Raw genomic sequence first — 23931 nt, forward strand, 5'->3', positions numbered from 1 at the left:
TTTGGCCGGGAAGCCTTCTCTATCCTGCTAATTAAGAGACTTCCTCCTTCTAACGCCTCACCGCTCTCCCAGCCCATCCACTCAATTTTAGCTTCACTTGTCTCCTTCCCCTGCAACCTATATGGACTTTAGTGTACCTGCCCTTATGTCCTTTCTGTATTATCCTGTTTCTGTACAAATTGTTCTGGGCTGTTGAGCTATGCACTGTTCTGCTTTGGCTACTATAGACTCCTGTGCTGTCATGTAGCCCCAGGTGAGCCTTCGCAGTTACTTGACGATCTGTTCATTCATCTTGTGTTGACTGGCTATCACATTCCTCCCAAGTATTCTTTCAATCCTCTTCCTTTTTCCAGAGGCTTCCACCCCAACTTTCAACTATTTCTCCCACTTTCCTGAGAGAACTGAGGTCACACGTGCTTTCTCAATACTCACTCTTTCAACAGAAGCTCCCCGTGGAACTTCATCCCTTCTCCTGTGCTTTTCCTTCCATCCACGTCTATCTCTTCTGAGACCTTGATCCTCCTTCTCTTCTAGCTCTGGAATTCCACCTTCCCCACTGGTTCCTTCTAAAACAGTGTGAGCTCTCCATCACTAAGGCAAACCCCAAGTTCTTGCCAACTTCGTTAAGTTCTTGTCCTTCCTTCTCTTACCCTTTCAGAGTCAAACTATTCTGCAGGGCAGTTCATGCAAGCTGCCTACAACATGCCCTTGGCTTTCTGCTCCCATCACTCTAGGGACACTATGAGCACCAAGGTCATGACTAACATAATCACCAATGTTCATGACTTTTTTCTCAGTTCTCATCTTCCACGAGAATTTGCCATATTTAATTCGAGTGACATATTTCTCAAAACTCTTAGTTTCCATGACAGGGACCCTCTGACTCCCCTCCTACCACTCCGACGATTCTTTGTCAGCCATATGCTCTGTTCCTCCTCTTCCCTGGCCCCGTAAATACAGGCATTCTCCACAGAACTGTCCTTGGCCCTCTTCTCTTTACTCTCAGCAGCCTCTGGTTCAGTAATTACTTTGATCTCTAATGAGGACTGCTCACATTTAGGTCTCCGGCCTTAACCTCTTCTTAGATTTACAGTTTTCTATTTCTAGTGCAGGCATACCTTATTTTATTGTGCTTTGCAGATATTGCATTTTTTACACATTGAAGGTTTGTGGCAAGCCTGCATCAAGCAAGTCTATCGGCACCATATTTCCAACAGCATTTGCTCACTTCGTGTCACTGTGTCACTTTTTGGTAATTCTCCTAATATTTCAAACCTTTTATTATTATTATATTTGTTATGGTGATTGTGATCAGTGATCTCTGATGTTACTACTATGACTTGCTGAAGGCTCAGATAATGGTTAGCATTTTTTTAACAATAAGTATTTTTTAATTAAGGTATGTACATTGTTTTTTAAGACCTAAAAATGCTATTGTGCACTCAATACACTGCATACAGTGTAAACATAACTTTTATATTCACTTGGAAACCAAAAAATTTTTGTGATTCATTGTATTGTGATATTCGCTTTATTGCAGTGGTCTGGAACAGAACCCACAATATCTCTGAGGTATGCCTGTGTCTGCCAGAATACTCAGTTTGATGGCCTGGTGACATTTCAAACACAACATATGAGAAACAGAAGTAGTTTTCCTCCCCTCTAAAATCTATCCTTAACTCAGATCCTTTGTTCCATTTAATGACTTGATAATCTTCCCAGGCACCCATGACCAGTAAAGCTGCTCCTGCTGCAAACAATAATGATAACACTACTAATAATATTACACCTAGGAAATCCTTACTGTATCACAGACATTGTTCTAAGCTTTCCACATATTTATTCATTTAATCCTCATGACAACCCTATATTGTTAACCCCATTTTACAGATGAGGAAACTGAGGGATAGTCACACAACAGCCTAGTTCCAGAGCCAATACTCTTAACCACTATACTATCTTGCCCTGAGAAATCTTCAGTGATTGTTGGCAGCATTCTTAAGATGTGTTATAGCTGAGAGTGGCTGGAAAGTGGCTCATTTGAGGTATGAAGGAGTTGAAATTGGGTGGTGGTCATGGGAATGGAAAGGAGAATGACTGATGGGAACACATGGGGATATTTAATGACAGGAACTGCACTCAACTCTGAGTCACCTATAGCACCATGGGTAGTGGCTGGGTCTCAGAAACCTGTGAATGAGGATAGGAGTGAATTATACACATAGGGAGCAGAAAATTACTTTTTCTACCATACTGGCAAAGGTAGAAGCAATTCTGATTCCTTATGGGAAGTATAGATGTTAGAGAGAAGATCAGAAAGATACTGGCAAAATGAAGATGATTTGACAGTCACTTTTCTTTTACTAAATAATATACAGCATACAACATGGCTACTTTGAGTGGTTATGGGACTCTGATGTCTGATTTGCTGTTTTCTATTCATACGTAATCTTTCTATTCATTGAGTATTTAACCAAATGCTCACTATTAGTATACCAGTGTGCATAATATGTATTATACTACTTAGTTCTGGTCACTAGAATTTATAATATTTTTGTGGAGGTATGACACATTAAAATTGAATAAGTTCATGAGTTAATAAATACTATGTAAATGTCATAAAGCAATGTGGCATAGTGGCTTAAATCATGGGCTTTAAAGTCTAGACAGAATTGGGTCCTAATTTCAGTCTTTCTTTGTGACCTTGGATAAATCACTTAGCCGAACAGAGTTCATTTTCCTCATCTGTAAAATGTAGATGATAGAACTTACTAAATGGAGTTTCCACGAGGAAGAAATGAGAGGATGTATGTGAAGATAATGCTCAGCATGGTGCCTGGCACATAATTACACACCACACACACACACACACACACACACACACACACACACACACACACAAAGGAAGGGGAAAAAAGATGAGTGTCAACTGAGGAAAACAAATACATTATTATATGTTCTGAAGTGGAGCTCAATATTGGCTAAAGAGTTAACTGGCTGGGGTGGGAGGAGCAGATTCCAGCTGAGTCTTAAAGGATGGACAGGTCTTGAATAAGCAGAAAGGGCATTTCATGTAGATAGCAAGGCAGAGCATATCAAGAGAATCTAAGAGGAAGGTACAAAATAAAGAGTAGTACAAACACAAAATCTACAGAACTTATATTACGGATTAGACAGAGAGAGAACCACCAAAGATGATTTGAGTTTTTGAGTCTTCACCAGTAAAATAACTGTGCTACTGGTAGAAATCCATCGGCTATGAAAGGAAGCTATTTTTAGAGGAAGAACACAAGTTCAGGTTGAAATACACTGAGTTTGGGGTTATGACGGGACAACTTTCAATGTCCAGAGGATAGAAAGAGACAACAGACTTGGGACAAAAGGCATAGCCAGAGATTTTTCAGCTCCTTGAGAAGAAGAATTAGTTAGGTCTCATTTCTCTTTGTATCCCTCAGAGCGCCTACCATGGTGCTTTGAATATTCCAAGTACATTAACACTTGTTGCATGGATGAATGAATAAATGAATAAACGAATGAAAGTAAACATTTTGTTGTTATCTTCCTTGGGGATAGTTAAAATTGTGGGCACAGATCAGTTGTCTAAGGAAGAACAAAATTGGGACTATCCCAATATTGGAGACAAAAGACAAAAATTGAAGCGTTAGTGTAAAAAAACAGGAATGCACAGGGAGATAGGGATAGAAGGCGATATTAAATGGTGGTCAAGGGGGCATTGGAATAAATGCACTAAAAAAGTGGAAGACCAAGAGAGGTTATTGATGTCTTCAGGGAGCAAGTTTAGTCAAATGTTATAGATGGAAGCCACAAAGGAAAGAATTAAGGTTGAACAAAAGCGGGGAGTAAATGGAGGCAACAGATGGTGATGGTGAATGAAGGGGAAGAAACCTCACTACCCCTCACTGCACTTTTTTCTTAAAATGTGTCAGTATGTGTTGCACAGAATAAACATTTGTCATAGGTGTGCCAATAATTAAGTGTACTCATAATGAATATGTGAAAGAATGAATGAATTGAATATGAAATCACTCATATTGAATATCATTGAATATCATTCATACTGAATATGAAAAAATACTATCTCTCGATTTCTTTTTCTTAATCAGAAACATTTCACCTTCATTTCTGTGCTGTGGGTATGTAAATAGATACAAATGTACTCGTAGGTGACAAAGTTGGTCAAAACCTGTAAGATAAACACTTATCTCTTTCTAATATATTACTCTTTTTACCTGCTGTTATGGGAAAAGACCCACCCAGAAAGTTGTATCACTTTGCATTAGACTGTGGGAGGGGAATATTTATGAATAAATATAAGGAATTTTAATTTTCTTATCAGTTGTTTTAGTATAAGCTATAGCCCCTCCAAGTGGCTCTCATCTGGATAGTTTCTTTTAGTAAAACTAATTGTTCTGCATGTTTGGAAAATGCACAATTTTATCATCATGGAGAAAAGTCTGCCTCATGTCTTTATACCATAAAAAGCAAACATGACTTACAGAAACAGAAAAACACCTGAAATCAATAAGCATCTATTTACTTCTCCCCATCTAAATGAAAAACAGGTATCAATAAAATATTTTAGCTATGGGTTTGCCTTTTTTAATGCTATGGAATTCATGCTGAGTGGAGAAAACTCATGCTTGATACATTCAACTTCTAGTACAGTTTCAAGGTGCATTACTAAATCCTCAAAACCTGACCTTCTAATGAAGGCACTGATACAAGCAGAGTTGGTGAAGAAAACCACAAGGATACAAAAATGCATAAATATATGACCAGCTAGGGACAAATTTTCATGGAATTACCACCAGATCTCTACAGACAAGGCATATCTATCAAATGTGCCTACCATAAGCTTTGATTCCATTAATTTCCCGAGAAAAGACATCAGGTAGAGTTCTGGATATCAGGTGTGTAAACACTGAGAGATTCTGATATTACGGTATCTTTCACATAGAAACCTGAACACAACCCAACCAGATGCAGAAGCGAGTTTCCGCTGGGAATGCTACCTACCCTTTTACTACTAGTATCATTATTTAAACGTTTAATGCAGGAGAAACTGAAGGCCAAAAAAGAACACGCCTGCACTTAATTTCAAGTGACAGCTAATATAGTGCATTAAAGGTGTAATACTATACACATGGTAGTTATATATAAATAGTAACATTAAAAGGGGTTACAACATCCCTAAGACATCCTAAGTCTAAAACACTTAAAAAGCACATTTGCAGTACAACTTATCCTAAATTATTTTAATTGATTTCAAGAAGACTTCAGATTAGTAATGGGCTTTGACTTTTCCTGATTATAAAAGAGAAACACAGATGAATGCTTTTTAGTCAGCCTAATATCATTCCCAGGTAGACTACGACGTAACCTGTGTTACTTAAATGCCATTAACTATCAACGAATGTTATTTTCACATAAGTGTTTTATGTAAATTTTGTTTGCCTAAAGTTGTTAGTTCTCTTAATAAATATAGCTAATGCAAAATGTCTCTCTCTTTTTTTTTTTCTTCTTTGGTTCTTTCCTTGCATTCATTATCCAGGAACTTTTTCAAAGAGAAAGAGGGGAGAAAAAGGCAGAGTGACAGAGCTTGAATACTTAGCAACCATTTTACCATTGAGGGTCCTTTTTTTTTTTTTTATAGTATGAAAAATAATCCAGTTACATTCTTTAGCTCGATTACTTACAAATAACTTATCTGAAAAAAAAAATCAAGTAAATCTGTCAGTTGTGGAAGTTTATTTTTCCATGTGTTATCTAGAGATAAGCCAGCCTGTACTATTAGATTTCCACTGACATAATTGTGCATGAATTCTGATCTGATTTGGTATTACATGGTGCAAAAGGTGACACATTTTCTCTAATATACCCCATTAGAAAGGAAAGAAATTGCCAAAGTATGAAATCCGAGGACCTTGATTCAGAAACTATGTGACTTTGAGGTCAACTCAATGGAAAAGAACTTGTCCAAGTACCCCAGGCACTGAAGGTTGAGACAAGCAAATCTAATACCCAGGGTAGTTACTCTGTTGGATAATCAATAAAATCTTACATTATCAGACTGCAACAGCTGTATATTCGTTTATCATATTGCCGTGTGTGTCTCCAAAATATTCAGGTGTGGAATCACAAAGAATACAGATACTGTCCCCATTCCCAAATCATTGCTGATCAGAAGACTCGGCTAAGAAATCAGAACCAAGAAACAGAATTCATGTGCATAACGTGCTGAATGTTGATTTTAACATCCACGTAATGTCACCTCACTACAGCAGAGAAACATTAGCTTCAAAGATCCTGGAAAAGAGGCTTGACCGAGTTACTCAGAGTTCTTACAGCACAATTTTTAGAGATATAAGTGATCTTTGAAATCCTATGAGATGTGTCCTTGAACAAATTAATAAAATACCAGATGTGAACTCTTGGCAATTCCAAGTACATTTTCTAAAAAGTAGAAACTCTTATGTTTTAAGATGGAAATGTTGTACCACCTCTTTTCCTCACTTGGCTTCTTATTTCTGGCAGCCAGGCAGAGTAAATAAGTACTTCCAGAACACAGGACTAGCATTTCGTCCTCCATCGGTGGAGGACAATGAATGTCCATTACAACTTAAATAGGAATTTAAAAAGGATTCTTTACAACTCCTTCATTCCCCCACCCCCCAATTAGTTTCAAGGGAGAGCTTAGGTAGAAGGTGAAATTTGGGGACTACATCTTTATCTATGGGCAAAGCAAAAGAGGAGAGATATAGGGAGCCCTTTGAGTTTTCAGTGGAGAAGTTGAGAACGACAATTTAGTCAATCCTTTGTTGCTTCTCCTTTCATAAATCAAAAACAAAAGTGAAATAAAAAGAAATAGCATGATAAAACTTGGATATACCTGGCAATTTGAAAGTGCTATGTTGGTTTAATTTTTGAGATAACCTAATCCAGCACTATGTGCAGATAAACCTTAGACAAAGAGAGCGTCTCCTGGTAATAGGCTCCATGTTCCTGAAGGCTACAGGACATCTATTAGAAGTTTTTGCTCTTTGGAAATTGTGGCTGATTTTATTTTTGAAAGATGGCCCCACAACATCTCTTATCCTTTAGGTTCTTATGCAATATGACCTTGACACTCCTGATGAAGAGGGAGAATCGAATTCACCCTCTCCTTGAATCTGGCCTGCTTTTAGGGACTTGCTTGACTAATAGAATATGACAGAAGTGACATTCTGGAACCTTCCAAGGCTAGGTCATAAGCAGCCTTGCAGCTTCCACCTGGACCTCTTGAAACACTCGATTTTGAATTCTCCCTCTCAGGACCCAGCTGCCATGTTAGGAGAAACCAGCAACAACCTCTAGTCATCTGACTGAGCCACCTTGAATGTCCAGCCTTTAGATGACCATAGCCCCAAACATCTGGCTGGAACCACACGAGAGATTCAGGCAAGAACCGCCCAGGTGAGCCCAGTCAACGCACTGCATAGTTGAGAAATGGAAAATTATTGCTTTAGGTCACTAAGTTTTGTTTTTTGGGGGTTGGGTAAGGCTGTTATACAAAAAATGGTAGGCTTTGGAGGCAACAGACTACACTAGAGTTTGAAGTTTGGTTGTTTTACTTCTTTTGTGACTTTTAGTGAGTTACTTTATGCCTCAGAGGTTTCTGTCTTCATCAGAAAAATAGTGACAATAGTAGCTGCTTCTCAACTGACCCATATTCTTCCAGCATCATATTTTCCTAATGACTCTTAGATCAAGGCCAGAATAAGCACGGTTACTATATATGTTCTGCTCTGAACCAACTTTTTTTTTTTTTTAATATTTAGTTATTTATTTTATTCTTGGCTGTGTCTGGTCTTAGTTGCAGCAGGTGGAATCTTTCGTTGTGGTGTGCGGGCTCACGAGTTGTGGCGTGAGGGCTTAGTTGCCCTGCGGCATGTGGGACCTTAGTTCCCTGACCAGGGATTGAACCCGTGTCCCTTGCATTGGAAGGCAGATTCTTTACCACTGGACCACCAGGGAAGTCCCCTGAACCAACTTTTGAGGCATCAAAAATATTTGGCCTCCTTTTACATTCATACTTCTTGCTTCCACATTGGATCTGTGTTTACTTATTGGAAGCACACTGAATGGGTGAATGGGAAAAAGGCACTATTAATAGACCTGTTGCCATCATTTTTCCAAACACTCTCTCAAGACCTAGAACGCAGGGAAAAGAGGACTGGGGCAGGCATATAGGACACTTTCTCTGTCTATACTGGACAGAACAGGCTCTGGCTCTGCAGAATTGCATTCCAAGTGGCCTAGTTGTCATCTCTAGGTGGGTCAACAGGCTTTGCTGGGAAGGAAAATTAATGAGAGGATTTCTTTTCCGATCTCAGTTTCTTCATCGTCAGACAAGTTACTTAGTTCCTAGTCTTAGCTTCTTCTCTATTAGATAAGTTAACTGGTTTCTAGGCTCAACTACTTCTCTAATTTAGTCACATTATCTGGTTTCTAATCTTAGCTGCTTCCTCACTAGCCAAGTTAATCTTCCTGATACTGAAGCATGGGAAGGATACTTGATAAGCCAATACACAGAGTCATCGAGAACATTAAATGAGGTAAGGAAGGGAAAGCACTTTTAAACACTGAAGTGCTACATACATATAAGGATGCCACAGCTAGGCATCTCCCAGTCATCCAAAATCCTCAATTTCCCCTTACTCTATCCAACATAAAATTTTTCAATAATCTTCTTACAGTCACTATTAAAAATATCTCTCAAATTTGTTTATTTCTATTGTCATTATTACCATTTAGGTGTAAGATGCCATTATTGACGGCCGGAGCAACTGTGGAAACTTCTAGCTTATTTCCCCACTTCAAGTCTCATCTCTTTTCATGCCATCCTCTGCCCCACTGCCAAAGTTTCCTTTGTAAAGTACAAGTTTCATCATGACAAATCTCTACTTTAGAACTGCCTTTTATTCCTCACTGCTTGAAGAATAGAATTCAAATTCCTCAGATGATGCTAAAGCCTTCACAACCCTAAATTTCCCCGTCCAGTGTCATTTTCCTCCACTTCTGCTCCTACTACCCCACATACTCCTTGACTTTACACACCACACTTCCTCATACATCCTCATTCATCCTTCAAGACCCAAACCAAATGCCATTTTCTCCGTGCAACATTTGTAGACAGTCCTATGAAGATGGTCACCCTCCTGTTTTTCTCACCCACATTCTGTTCATAACTTTATTATAGCATTTTTCTTACTGTATTACAAGTATTAGTTTACATCACCAAGGGTCCCATCAGACAGTGACTCCTGAAAGGCCCATATTGTGTCATATTTCTCTTTGTTTACCCAGTGACTTGTCCTTCAATATATGTTTATGTTAAAAAAAAAAAAGTATCCATTTTCAATAAGAAGGACACAGTGGCAAAATAGTTCAACCTACACCTGAGATTGGGCTTCAAGGGGTGGGAATATGTTTGTGAATTTAGGAAGAAAATAACATTTTAAAACTTCCTATCTGAGACTTTGATTGCTTTTAAAAAAAAAGTTTGTCAAATTATATCAGGACATTGATTCACGCAGAGGATATGGCATAGAATGCTGTATCTATCAGCCTAACCTAAATTATGTTGCAGTGAAAAAAGACCTCAAAATCATAGAGGCCTATAAATACAAAGGCTTATTTTTTACTCACGTTACCTGTCCATATGGGTTGGCTCCATGTCATCTTTATTCCAGAACTCAGGCTGACTGAAGACCTCCTACATGGACAGTTCCAGCTGTGTTTCAGGGGGAAAAAAAGAGAAATGGCAGAGCCAAGGATGGCTCTTGAGCCTTCATGTTGGGAAGTGGCATGGGTCAGCCAAAGTGAGTTACGTGGCCAAGTCTGAGATCAGTAGGCAGGAAAGTACATTTTGAACAGAAGGCAATCTGCCATAGATGCTACAGAAAGAAGGTAAAGAGACAGGTGACATTGTCACCACCATGTTAAGACCTCTAGAATAGTTTCCTGTTGATAGGAATCTAAGAAAACACACCCTGCTAACATGATTATAGCCATATATCTTTGTTTACTTTGAGTCTAGCTAAAGTTGGAAAATTTCAAAGAGGAAAAAAAGTACCATGAAGTTTTTATATCTATTAATTCTATACTAATTATGGAGTGTGATGAAACACAAAAAGTGCAGTATTTCTCGTGTGACAAGATTCTGGCCCATGGAAGCATGCAACCAATAAAATTGAAGGCTGCATACTCTAAAAATCTATTAGACATTGTGGATCTTTTTCTTTATATAAAAATATCTTGATTTTTACAGACTGGAACTTTACCTGGCTTTGGATTTTCCCCAAGAAAAAAGATTTGTATTAAAACATTTTTTGAGTTCAACATATCACCAAGAGAAATAACCCAGAGGCCACTGAAATATTTTGGTGAAGCCACACATTTCCTGAAGTTGTGTTCTCATCAAATGATGTCATCACTACAGAGTTTCTGACCTTTCTTTAATATTTCCTTTTTTGCATGTAACTTAGAGAAAATAGATACCTCCATTTGCATAGCCAACTCCTGTTGGCAAGTTATCACAATCAAGGAAGAATTCCTACTTCGTGAACTCCTTTTAGAACCTGCAGAGTCAACGTCTTTAACATGGTGAAGAATTTCTTTGCCAAACAAACTTTCAGGCAGAATAAAAATCTTGGCACTCTGCGCTCAGATGGAGCATCTGTGATGCTTGGCAACACATCTGGTTCTGCTGCTTTGGTGAAGAATCATGCTCCTCATCTCAACATGCAGTTGTGTCAGGCAGTGTCAACGACTCTGCCAGTGATCATGAAAAACTTGTCTCTATTTCTATGAACGTTGTCAACCTCCTGAGAGCCAGGGCTGACACACTTCTATTTCAAGAAGTTTTGTCAAGAAATGGGAGTAGAAGAGTCAATTCATTTCTGCAATACAGAAGGTAACTAGCTTTCCAGAGGACCTGTCTTCAAATGTTTGGTTGACCTTCAAATGAAAGTTCCTCTTTTTTGAGGCAAAGGAAATCCAACTATTAGAATAACCCAAAAGGAAATAGTCCAATCATAGTTAGCTTTACTTGATGGATATTCTTGCCAAATTACCTAGGTAATCAATCTTTTCATTTAAATTCTTTTAGCTCAACAGCCACTCTGGAGGGGCATGTGGGGGGCAGACAGCTACCTAAACATTCCAAGGCTGGAGAAGGGCTTCTGCAAACTGGAACAAGGAGCAACAAAGCTTCCCAATTTGTTTACAGGTAGAAACCCACAGACAGCTGGAATCCTTAGATAACACTTTGAAAGCTAATCCCATCTCTGATGACCTTAACATGCAACCATGAATACTTAATTCTTTAAAAAAAAAATGACAAAGCATTAATGATGCAGACTTCTCAAAGCATGATCTCAACAAGGATTTTGGAGAACTCTAGGAATCTCACTATGCCTAACCCTCATTTAATAAAGCCACAGCAGCTCCCATTTTGTTTGTTACTGTTTTCTTTTGCCAAATCAGTATTTTAAGCACTTATTGCTGTGAAACTGAAAAGTCATAGTCAAACAGATGTCAAAAATAACAAGCCTATTGCTGTGTCAAAAAAAACACTCCGTATTTTTAATATCAAAGCCAAACATCAGCCTTCTTGTAGAAGCTTACTTTTGAGCTGAATTCAACTTTATTTTTACTTGAAAAATTTGCATTTATCTCAGGTGTTTGAGGAAAATAGGCATTAATGTCAAGAGAAATGTGGTGAGAACAACAGAGATAAGACTTTAGGAAGATACGTTATAGTCTCTGTAAAATAATTCAATTCCCATTGCAAAAAAATGGCACGAAAAAGTTATTTGTATATGTGTTTATATGTTTTCTTCTGGGGAGAAAGTCTACAGCTGCCTTTAGATTCTGAAAGGGTCTGTGACCTAAATAAGGCTAGTACCGTCTGCCCTGGTTCTTTGCAGAGTGAAACATTTTAAGGAATGGAATGAATGTTGTGAGGAAGTGAACTTCTGTTGAAAAATGAAGTTGTTTACCACACCTTGGTGCTCCACTCACCAATGAATAACAGAGGTTCCTCAATAGGAAAGTAACCAACTGCACTAGAGATGGGCTCTAACCCACTCTCCTTTTGGACAAACTTTTCTGAAATAAAAACTAAGGCAATTTGGAGAAAAATATTTGTTTTGTTAGATTCTGTTTTTAGTTTAAATATTAAATGAAGAACTGTAGAGCCATATTTTTACAGAAGAGTAGGACTAAGATAATAAGGAAAAATTAGGAACTCAGATCTAGTGCTTTGAAATGCAGCATTTTTTTAGAGAAGTATAGAAAATGCAGTTGGAAGGTGCCTGTATTAGTTCCTATTGCTGCTGTAACAAATTATCATAAACCTAGGCTTAAACAACACAAACTTATTATCTTCCAATTCGGCAGTTCAGAAGTTGAAAATGGATCTCACTGGCCTAAAGTCAAGATGTGGACAAAACTGCATTTCTTTCTGGAGACTCTAGGGGCCTTTCCAGTTTCTAGAGGCTGCCCACATTCCTTGGCTTATGGTCCCTTTCCTCTTCCTTCAAAGCCAGTACAGCCACTCACCTCCCTGCTCCGCCCCCAGTCAGTGTGTGTTTTATTAATGCCAATGCTCTGGCCCTGACTGTGTGTTCCCACGGTGGGTCCTCTATGGCTGCTCCTTCAGCTGCTGTTTCTTGATCTTCAGGTTCTCCTTGTACTTGTACTTGTTGAGCCTGTGGTGCAGGGCACATGCTGTTTTGGGCAGCAGATCCTGGGGCTTATGAACTTTCTGAGGTTCTCCTTCTGAATCTGGTTAATGATGGTGAGAACAAGGGTGACAGACTGGCAGACAGCTCAGGTCTCCGGGAGCTTGGACCATATGCCGCCTGTCACTTGGGCGATGTGCACCTGGGAGAGCTCCACCTTCAGGTGGTCCAGATGTTTCAGCAGCTCTACTTTCTTGCTGGGAAGGTTCTGAGCATTGGTTTTGGCCATTGCTGCACCCTCTGATGGTCTCTTCCACTTTTAAGGACACTTGTAATATTGGGCCCACTCAGATAATCCAGGATAATCGCCCTATTGCAAAGTGAGCTGTTCAGCAACCTTCATCCCATCTGCTACCTAATGCCTCTTTGCCATGTAGTGTAACATATTCATTCTCAGGTTCTAGGGATTAGGAGAGGGACCTCTCTGAGGGGCTATTATTCTTCCTATCACATAGCCCCTTAGCTGGTATGATGGGAAAGAGCTGAAAGCATAAGAGAACAGTGAGAAGAAGTGGAAACCTAGATGTAAACAGCCCCTAGCTGGGTTGGATAGTATGTTCTCTGATTGTGCTACTAAAGATCATCCCTGAGATCATTTGCATCTACATTTTTTTTTTTTTTTTTTTTAGTGGAAAACCTTAAGGAAGGGTAAAGATGCCATACTTGGAAACCTGAGTTTTAGCCCTGGCTCTGCCACTTATTGTCTATATCACCTTTGGCAATTCACTTAAGTTGTATGAACTATGGTTTCCTCATTTTACAATGAGGTCTAGAAGGATCAGGGAGAGGATGGACTGGGACCGGCTAAGTGTCAGGGGCTCAAAGAAAGGAATCATGGAATTGCAGAAGTTCCACTGGCCCATAAGGGGGTCCTGGGATGAGAAACACCTGGTGCCCCTGGTGCCAGAGGCCCCTAATCCTACACTCCCGCTAAGGACTCTGGTCCATGCCACCTATCAAGCAAACCTCAGTCATTGTGGACACAGCCCCTGATGCCCCAGTCAGGGTCACAGTGTTACGGAGCCTGGCTCCAGGGGCCAGCCATGTGTGCGGGATGGGCTCTGGCCCAAGGGCTGTGCAGAGGCAGCTCCTGAGGAGGCCAAATGGGGGAGTGAACTGCGTGTGTGCAGGCAGAAGGCCTCCTGCCTTCCAGGAGACGGAAGGCCATGGGGCAGCAAGGCAGCCTTCTTTTGCCCGTCCTGGGTATCCACCAGTTTTTATTTTGCTATGATTCTAGATGAAGTAGAGACTGTTTCTACTGACTTGAGGTCAGCAGGCTATCTGCTCAGTGGGTGCAGGCATCAACAGGTTCCCAATAGGAGGAATGGACCCTTTCCCACTTTTTGCCAATTTTATTCTTATTTGCTCTTCTCCCCAGAAGGAAGCAACAAGGGTAAAGAGCCCATCGGGCTTTCTGCATGCCCAACCGCCCTCAGTGCAGAGGTGAATTAGATAATAAGCAAGTGGAACATATTGTACTATGACTATAAAATATATCTCAGTTTATACCTCTGGTATGAGATGTTTCCTATCATGTTTGAAAGGACATGTCTAGGCAGGCAGGCTTTTCTAATTTCTGTACTGTAGGATAGTTATATCAGGGTCTAGCAAAACAAGAAATGGAAAGACTGTTCCATTTGTGTTCTAGAGCATGGGTGGGACTAGATGGTAGTATCAGGCAGAATTCTAAGATGGCTGCCAAGATTCCTACCTCTTGGTGTATATGTCCTGAATAATCCCCTGCCTTTGTGTGTGAGGGGGATTTTGGAATATGATGGGATAGTTATTCCTATGATTAGGTTATGTTACACGGCACAGTTCACTTTAAAAAGGGAGATTATCTTTGGTGGGCCTGACCTAATCAGGTGAGCCCTTAAAACAACTGGGCTCTTCCTGAAGAAACAGATTTGAAGTATGAAAGAGATTTGAGACAGGGGTGATTCTCCACTGATGGATATAAAGATGGATGGGGCCATGGAAAGTGGAGACGAAGAGCAGAAAGCCAACAAGAAAGCAAGGGCTTCAGTCCTCCAACTACAAGGAACTTCATTCTACCAACAAACTAAATGAGCTTGAAAGTGGATTTTTCTGCAGAGCCTCTAGACAGGAACTCATCTTGACTGATACCTTGAGTGTGAGACTGAGCAGAGAACCCAGTTGAGCCACACCTGGACTTCTGATCTACTGAACTGAGAGCTAATAAATGTGTATGGTTTTAAACCAGAAATGAACTCACACACTATGATCAATTATTCTCTGACAAGGGAGACAAGAATATACAATGAAGAAAAGACAGTCTCTTCAATGAGTGGTACAGGAAAAACTGGACAGCTACATGTAAAAGCATGAAATGAGAACACTCCCAAACACCATATGCAAAAATAAACTCAAAATGGATCAAAGACCTAAATGTAAGGTCAGACACTATAAAACTCTTAGAGGAAAATTTAGGCAGAACACTCTTTGACATAAATCGCTATAATATCTTTTTTGATCCACCTCCTAGAATAATGAAAATGAAAACAAAAATAAACAAATGGGACCTAATTAAACTTAAAAGCTTCTGCAGAGCAAAGGAAACCATCAACAAACTGAAAAGACAACCCACAAAATGGGAGAAAATATTTGCGAATGAAGCAACTGACAAGGGATTAATTTCCAAAACATACGAGCAGCTCATGCAGCTCTATGTCAAAAAAACAAACAATCCAATCAAAAAATGGGCAGAAGATCTAAATAGACATTTTTCCAAAGAAGACATACAGATGGCCAAAAAACACATGAAAAGATGCTCAACATCACTAATTATTAGAGAAACGCAAATCAAAACTACAATGAAGTATCACCTCATACCAGTCGGAATGACCATCATCAAAAAGTCTACAAATAACAAATGCTGGAGAGGGTGTGGAGAAAAGGGAACCCTCCTACACTGTTGGTGGGAATGTAAACTGTTGCAACCACTATGGAGAACAGTGTGGAGGTTCCTTAAAAAACTTAAAATAGAACTACGATATGATCCAGCAATCCAACTCCTGGGCATATATCCAGACAAAACCATAATCTGAAAGGATACACACACACCAATGCTCACTGCAGCGCTATTTACAATAGCCAAGACATGGAAGCAACCTAAATGTCCATCAACAGAGGAATGGATAAAGAAGATGTGGTACAGATATACGATGGAATATTATTACTCAGCCATAAAAAAGAATGAAATAATGCTATTTGCAGCAACATGGATGGAACTAGACATTATCATACTAAGTGAAGAAAGTCAGACAGAGAAAGACAAATATCATATGATATCACTCATATGTGGAATCTAATTTAAAAAGATACAAATGAACATATTTACACAACAGAAATAGATTTACAGATACCAAAAACAAACTTACAGTTACCAAAGGGGAAACGAGGGGGGGAGGGATAAATCAGGAGCTTGGGACGAACATACACACACTACTATATATAAGGTAGATTTAACCAACAAGGACCTACTGTATAGCACAGGGAAGTCTACTCAATATTCTGTGATAACCTATATGAGAAAAGAATCTAAAAAAGAATTAATATATGTATATGTAAAACTGAATCACTTTGCTGTCCACCTGAAACTAACACAACATTGTAAATCAACTATACTCCAATAAAATTAAAATATGAAAAAAAAGAAACAGAAATCCTATTTTAATATTTTACAATGAACTATTGCTAGTCCTAGCAAATAAATATTTTAAAATAAAAAATGCCTCTAAGTTTGTGATAATTTGTTATGCAGCAATAACACCAATAATACTACTAATAAAATACTAACCACAAAATTTTAAAATAAATAATAAATAAAAATAAAATAAATAATAAAAAAATAATAAATACAAAATAAAATACTAATAAGCTAATACAATGGTATTCCACTTAAAGATAAGTTAGGATTTTTTTTTTGTCTCCTCTTTTCCTGCCTTTCTCCAAAGCTTTAATCCATTTCCCCACCATGTAGTTATTTCATCTACTATAACTAGAAAATACCGTTTTGTCAGATTAAAAGCTCCTCTCATACCACTTACTTATTAGAGTTATCTCTTTCTCCCCCCCCCCCCCCTCACAGTTGACTTGAGATGCAGAGATGTATGCATCTTGGGTATATTATATACATGTTTAGGGCTGGAGGATCAAACCAGAAAATACAGATCTTGAGAATTAAGGCAAATAATCTGTGTTCTGACGTAACTCAGATATATTTCATTCATTGTAGCTACTTATCTTGAAACACAGTAACCTTGACATAATGGTTGAAGAAAAAAGAGAAGCAATGTAAGCATAAATGTCTGAACATTTTAATATCTTTTTTCGATAAACATTACTAGAATGCCACGTATTTGGATCCACGTTTTTCCTGAGGAAAACCTGCATTCTATCTTCTGCTTCCTGATACTGCAGCTGGATCCTATTATAAGGGTAGGACACAACATGGGAAGCATGCCTAAACTTTTAAAGCTACAAAACAAAAGCTAATCTTCATTAATTAGATGTCTAGATTATGCAGATTGACCACTGTATTATTATATGTAACATGGTGAAAAACACTCTTATATGGTTTGTTGATAATTCCACGTAGGTAATTTATCTAAGCCTTATTTATAAAGATATTGTATTAACCACAAAGGCAGAATTTGGTGTCAGGTAAAAAAATCAGATCAAACTGTGACTTTGTGGTTGATGGCTGAAAGAATGGTTTACAACAAAGGCAAATGAGAATGCAATATGATGTCTTTCTAACATTTAATTCAAGAAAAATTTCATCTCCAGCACAGCTTAAGCTAGAGCTACGACATAATGCAGATATAAGTGAAAATATTAGCAAGTCAATGATTTATAACTAAGACTCACCATTTAAAACCCATATTCTCTGCCTTTGTGAAAACCATGGAATTGGATTAAGAGAGAAGCCACCTAATTTTAGATTTAAGCAAATGTGGACAATGGATTCTTAGAATAAAGGATAAGTCTGAGCATCACAAACCCTCACCTGATTAATGATTAGCTGTTTTAGTAAAAAGGAAGAACTTACGAAAAAATACTCATAGTCCATAATGTGGAAAAACTTCAAGATCTGGGAATCCAGGTAAATCATGGCTTTGTTTTTACCAACTTTAACCAAAGTCTTCCCAGGTGCTAAAGTCAGTACTAAAGAAAAGCTATTACAAAACTATTCTGTTAAGTAATTATCATCTTTGCTTCAACTTCTTATACCTGTGTCTATATATGCCATCTATGTAATTATGTTGAGGGAAAACACTCCAAGCTCAAAAGAAGTGAACAACTTCAGTTTCTGCTCACACAGACCTTGTCAAGTAGCCAATGACTTGTCCTTTCATTGTGAGTGACTAATATCAATGCTGGCTCTAAAGAAAGACACTTTTCATAATCGCCCAACAATCTGCTAAGTGAAAACATATGAATGGGCTTAGGCAAAGCCTGCCAGGGGTCTTTGCTGAATGGAAAACAGGTGCTCTCATTCTGTGCCACGTAATACCCCATTTACCCCCAAGTCCAAAGGTTACAGGACTAATAGCTGCCTTGTGGTAATCAGGGAAAGCCAAGACACTAGCCCTGGTGAAACATCTGGGACATATTTTACATACTTGCAACATATGCTTCAGGTTCAATTAAAGTGAGGCTTTGGCACATTTATTAATCTTTTTTACTTTTATCCTATAAGAGGACCCACTGACCTGACCCCACTATTATACCATATGAGAAAACAGAGAAATAATGAGAGCTAGAGGTCAGTACCTGCTCGTATGGCAAAAAACACACTTGTTTTCTCATGAAACTCCATTACGCATGACTCTATACACAAACTTTAAATAGAGGAACCAATGAATTTTTTAAAGTAGGAAATTACCCTTCTCCCACTCAGACACATCTGATAGCCAAGACTTACATTTACCACTGCGAGAGCCAGTCAAGAGACGGAAACTGGTAAATAGAAACTTGAAGGATCCTTTCATGTTTTCATTTCTTATATTAAAAACTTTGTATTTCCAGAATATAAGCTTTCCACTCTAAGATTCTTCCCTCTATGATGCAAGTCTCTAAAAGTCTATTGTAAATTATTATATTTGAAATCTTCTTTTTGTTCAGATATGATTTTTATACTATCAATTGCGTTATGAGTGAAAAAAAGCAAAATCTTCTTATATATCACTCAAATAAAGGGTTGGATTTATGAAAATCTGCTCACAATCCTTTCATATGGAAAACACACCATTTGTCTGCATCCTGTACAGAAGAATACAGTTAAATTCACACAGTCATTTAAGCGCTCGCTTTCAATCAACTTTGGTAACGAGACCTGAAAATATGTTAGAACCAGGGTGTCAATCTCAGACAACCAAACACTGGATAACAACAGATGCCACTCCAGAGATCTGGGGTTTTTTCTACCCTGGCATGTTCTACTTGACATCTATGTTTTGGTCAACTGGTTAACGAGGTGTGCTAACATCTAAGTGTGCCACTCCTAACATCCTCTCTATTAAAAGATGACCAAAAAGGGAGATTAGTGGTACAGAATATCAACAAACTGGCTAAAAAAATATAGGTTGACTTCAAGCAGGGGCACTGAAGTACTAGGCTTCACCAAGGGTTTCCACTTACTAACATTTCTCGGGAAACGCCTGCTACCAGAATGGACCTTTAAGGTGGCTTTAATAATAAAGCAGCAACATGCAAGGGAAAATGGCCATAAATGGATGGCAGATCAGTGTTTATCAGCAGAGAAATGATGATTCAGAGCTGGCATGTTGAGTTTAAATACAAGCTCTCTACAGCTCTACAACTGACCTTAACAATAAATCATATCATTTATTGCCAGAAGTGTATGCTCATGTTATTCAACATTAAAAACAAGCACATATGTGTTTTTGCAGAAAGGAGATTTTGTTACTTTATGTTTGATGATGTTGCTAATGACTAAATGATGTCCAGAAGAAAAATCTCACATAAAAACTCTATGAATTTAAAAATGTTTCAAATAGCAGTAGAAGGGAGAAAGTGTGTGTGTGTGTGTATGTTTCTGTTTTCCTTCCAGCATTGAATATGTCAGGAAAAAAATCATTTGGGAAGTTAACTAATCACTGTGAATTTTTTTGACATTTCCAATGCTTGCTTCCAGCACTCAAATTCTTATACTGGGATACAAGTGTACATCTCTCCTGGAATCAAAGGTCAAGGGAGTAAATTAAGATACACTGTTTTTCTCCTTTCTTTAAAAAATTTCAGTGCTTTACTGTAACAGAAGTCAGATAGATTCCATGAAGGTCAAAATCTGGTGTTATAGGCCGAAAAATGTGGAAATAATGAATGATATTCTCACTCTCCCCTCAGTCACTCCCCGCCCCCCAATCACACCCTAAGACTTTTTAGATTTTAGATCTAGAAGTGCCCAGAGATGATGATAAACCAGCATCCCTAGCCTCCTTGCCATAGAAAGCTGTTCTTCCGAACTCAGCCACTGCTGCGGTGGTGCAAGGCCATTCTGATCCCTCCTTCCAGTTGTCCCCTCTCCCCAGGGGACAACCAATCCAAGCGGTCCCAGAAACTAGCTGTTATCTACTGTGGTCACCAACCCCAAGCCAACCAGCAATCGAAATACGAGCCTCTCTGAACAGACTTTCCTGACCAAGGAGCCGCGGGCCATTCCAAGTCTAAGCCAGGGCAGTGAGCACCGGGTTTATTTAAATGCCCTCTGGAGCCCTCCGCACACGTGTTCTTTTGCTGAGCAATTCTTGGAAAATTACAGATGACAATATCCATGTTTGACACATGCAGGCTGCTATTTTTTTCACTGCTCTCTTCCCCCCAAGTGTAGCCTGATTTGTAATACTCAAGATAGGACAAATTTTTGCCCTTCAAAAACAGTTGTCACTGCCGTTATCTTCGTGAGAGCTATCAAGTTCCAGACAAGCTGAATTATTTTTTTTTTTGTTCCTGGCAGAAAAATATTTGACCCAGCTCTGGACAAAAGCGAAGACGATTTATAGCCCTCTCTCCCTCTTTGCAACATGCAGTGGCATTGTTAGGATGATAAACAGCACTGTCCAATTTTCTGGACTCAAACACTTCAACTCCTTTTTAACTGTCTGTGAAAACAGTGTCATGTCTACATTTCCCCATCCCCAGGTACCCAAGTGCTGGGAAAGATAATTACCTTGTCATCTTTGTCATCTTCTTCTTCCTCGTCCTCTAGCATGTCCTCCACTACCTGCAGACAGAAACAGAAGTCGTTTTCATGCTCTTAAAGGAGAGAATTTTGTTCTGTCATTTTGAACCTTTTAGAAGTGAAAACTTTATTAACATTTGAAACGGACGCACTGAGAGGGAATATCTGATCTAGAAATAGAGATTAGGAAAATGCTATGCCTTTAATTGATGAACACCAGGGAACTGAATGCCAGTCAGGGGAACCCTATTTGTGTGAAATGTTCTGTGACAATTTAAAGAATTGGAAATATGCATAAGGTAAACTAACACTAATTTGAATGATGCTTTAAATCAGGAGATTTCTTTTTTTACCTACTCCACTGTCTATATTAATTAGGCACTTTAAATTTGGAGCTAGAAAACTAAGCAGAAAACAGCTCTGCTATTTCTAATTTACTTGTCACCAAACCCTAAGATAAAAATCTATGCCTGTTCATTGATTCATGCTGGTGAGCTATGGCATAAAGCTAACAGTATCTTTCATGGCTCCAATTTTAATTCTGACATATAAGTGTCAACTCTTGACCATCTCTGAACTACTTGTTCATTTTGTGGATTACCTGAAACTCTAATTTTAATTCTCTGTGATTTTACACATGGATTACGCTATGAGAATGAACATTACTACTGAAAGAAAATAAGAGATGTATTCAATAATCAAATGTGTATATTATGTATATATAACCCATGTAGATAGATATGTACGCATGCATTTTTTAATGGCTCCTGGTTTACCTACTTCAGCAGAATGGTATAGTCATATTGGATTTGCCAAACAATTTCCCCTTGCCTGGATCAATATATAACTACAGGCATTACAAATGAGACCTCACCCCATTTCAGGTGTTTTATCATGTTTTTATACACACACACTCTATGGAATCCAAAAATTTTAAAACTCTTGGGGGAGCTCTTATTCAGGTAAGTGCTAACTTATAACTGTATTTATGCCATTTGATATAATTTCTTGTGGTGCTTCTATTTTTTTATCCAGTATCTCTATCTCTGAATAAACTCGACAGAATCATGGTTATCAAATATTTTTAAACCTTTCTCCCAAAGCTCCTAACTTAAGAAGACAGAGATAGCTAGCTCTTCTTTCATGTGGCTTTAGGATAGAGACAGGAATATGCTATGAATGAAAACTTCAGTAACTAAGACTTACTAAACAAAGAGTTACATAAACTGAGATAATACGTCAGGACCCTCAGTTATCCTAATAATTTTTCTCAAAGTTTCTAAAAGCATTAACGGATTTAAAAGAAGAGCCCAAACACAAACTTCTAGTTCTCACGAACTGATATATAACTAAAAGCTTCTGACACCGGGAAATTGTTCTTAATTTAATGTCATACTTTAAATCTTCTATTAAGTGGTAGAATCTGGTGGTCTTTCATTTGGACACTCAGCATTTCAAAAGAATCAGAGTAGCACAATGTTCTGTTTCCAGTATCGGGTTAGAGTTTACACTGATTTTGGGGGCATATAAAGTAGTTCAGCCTCAGCACGAAAGAAGGACTCTTGACATTCTAACTATACTCAGCCACTCCATAAGCATTTATTACAAATGCCCTTGTCCAAGGCACACAGTACTAGGGACTGTGGGAATAGAAAGATGAATAACACACATATACTTCATCTATAGTCATGTCAGCCCACAAGAGGCTTATAATCCAATAGAATTTAAATGGGGGCTATCAGATAGCCTTTCATGTTGACTTTTAACTTCCTGAAAATTTGAAGCATGCATATCATAAATATATACACAACAATAGTGACAGTGTATAATTGAGGTGCTGTATGCCAGGCTATTCCAAACTGGGACCTTTGTGATGGAGGTTGAAATAGGAGAGGCAGTCACAATATTTCAGTACATTGTGTTGCATCAAAAGAATTCACCTAACACAGCAAGTAGCTAAACTAGGACTCAAACCCAGATTGTGGGATAGCAGAGCCAGCTCTGAAACCCTGCCCAGTTCTAAAACCCAAAAATAAAAAATAAAAAAGGGAAAAAAGGAAAAGAAAAACAAAAAAACGATTGACTTCTCACATGATTCTTTTAATGATTATACTTTTTATCTCTTATAAAATGTTGTTATAAATTTTAGATTTATATTAAGTAATATTTTAAGGTTGGTCATTATCTATTTTTAAAAAATAAAAATTATATATATTTCAGGTATACAATATGATTATTTGATATATATTAGATTAAGTAATTTTTTCCTAAAATTACTTATGTAGTCATATATCAAATATGGAAAATGAAATGAATATTATACTTTTATTCTTATACATAAAAATCAAACAATATTTTAGGTGGTTATTGTTAAGAATGTATTATGTATCTCTCCTCTTCAGTACTTACCGTCGTACTACAGTGCAAGGAAGGCAGAATGGTGTCAGATTGTGCCTAGCAGTTCATAATAAGTATTCAAGAAATATTTGTTGATAGACTGAACAGAAGAAAACCTCATCTATGTTTCAGATCTTTGAACATGCATTTTGGTAGAGGGCCTATCATTTATCGCACAGAACTCAACTAGCTCACCTGCAAAGACTTATACCTAATCAACGATGCAGATTAATAAAAGCAAATATTCAAACTGTTTTCAAAGATTTGCCTGGCAATAGAAAGCATGGATATTTAACTGTTACTTTAAGATTTGGAGATCTCCACTATCTTTAAGTTGATTTTCAAAGATTCAAAATATTATTGAACCATAAAAAAACCAAGAAGTTAATTTATGCATTTCACAGATCAGTTGCAGATCTTATGTTCAAGAAGGACTCAAAAGGTGTACAGAATCAGGCTCTTCATTTGCAAAACCCGAACTGTTCCCACCCTGCACAA

General features: G+C 38.1%; 1 protein-coding gene across 13 annotated transcripts in view; it reads right to left on the reverse strand.

Moving 5' to 3' along the window:
- The window catches only part of MCTP1 (multiple C2 and transmembrane domain containing 1), a 560962-nt gene that overhangs the window by 56315 nt on the left and 480716 nt on the right, over positions 1–23931 (reverse strand). For all 13 annotated transcript variants that reach the window (XM_057541264.1, XM_057541263.1, XM_028162670.2 and 10 more), the window contains one exon: positions 21025–21078. In XM_057541264.1, coding sequence (XP_057397247.1) covers positions 21025–21078 — 54 coding nt within the window. The remainder of the gene's footprint in view (positions 1–21024; positions 21079–23931) is intronic.

This window comes from Balaenoptera acutorostrata, chromosome 2, assembly GCF_949987535.1.
Source record: "Balaenoptera acutorostrata chromosome 2, mBalAcu1.1, whole genome shotgun sequence".
NCBI classification, from domain to species: Eukaryota; Metazoa; Chordata; class Mammalia; order Artiodactyla; family Balaenopteridae; genus Balaenoptera; species Balaenoptera acutorostrata.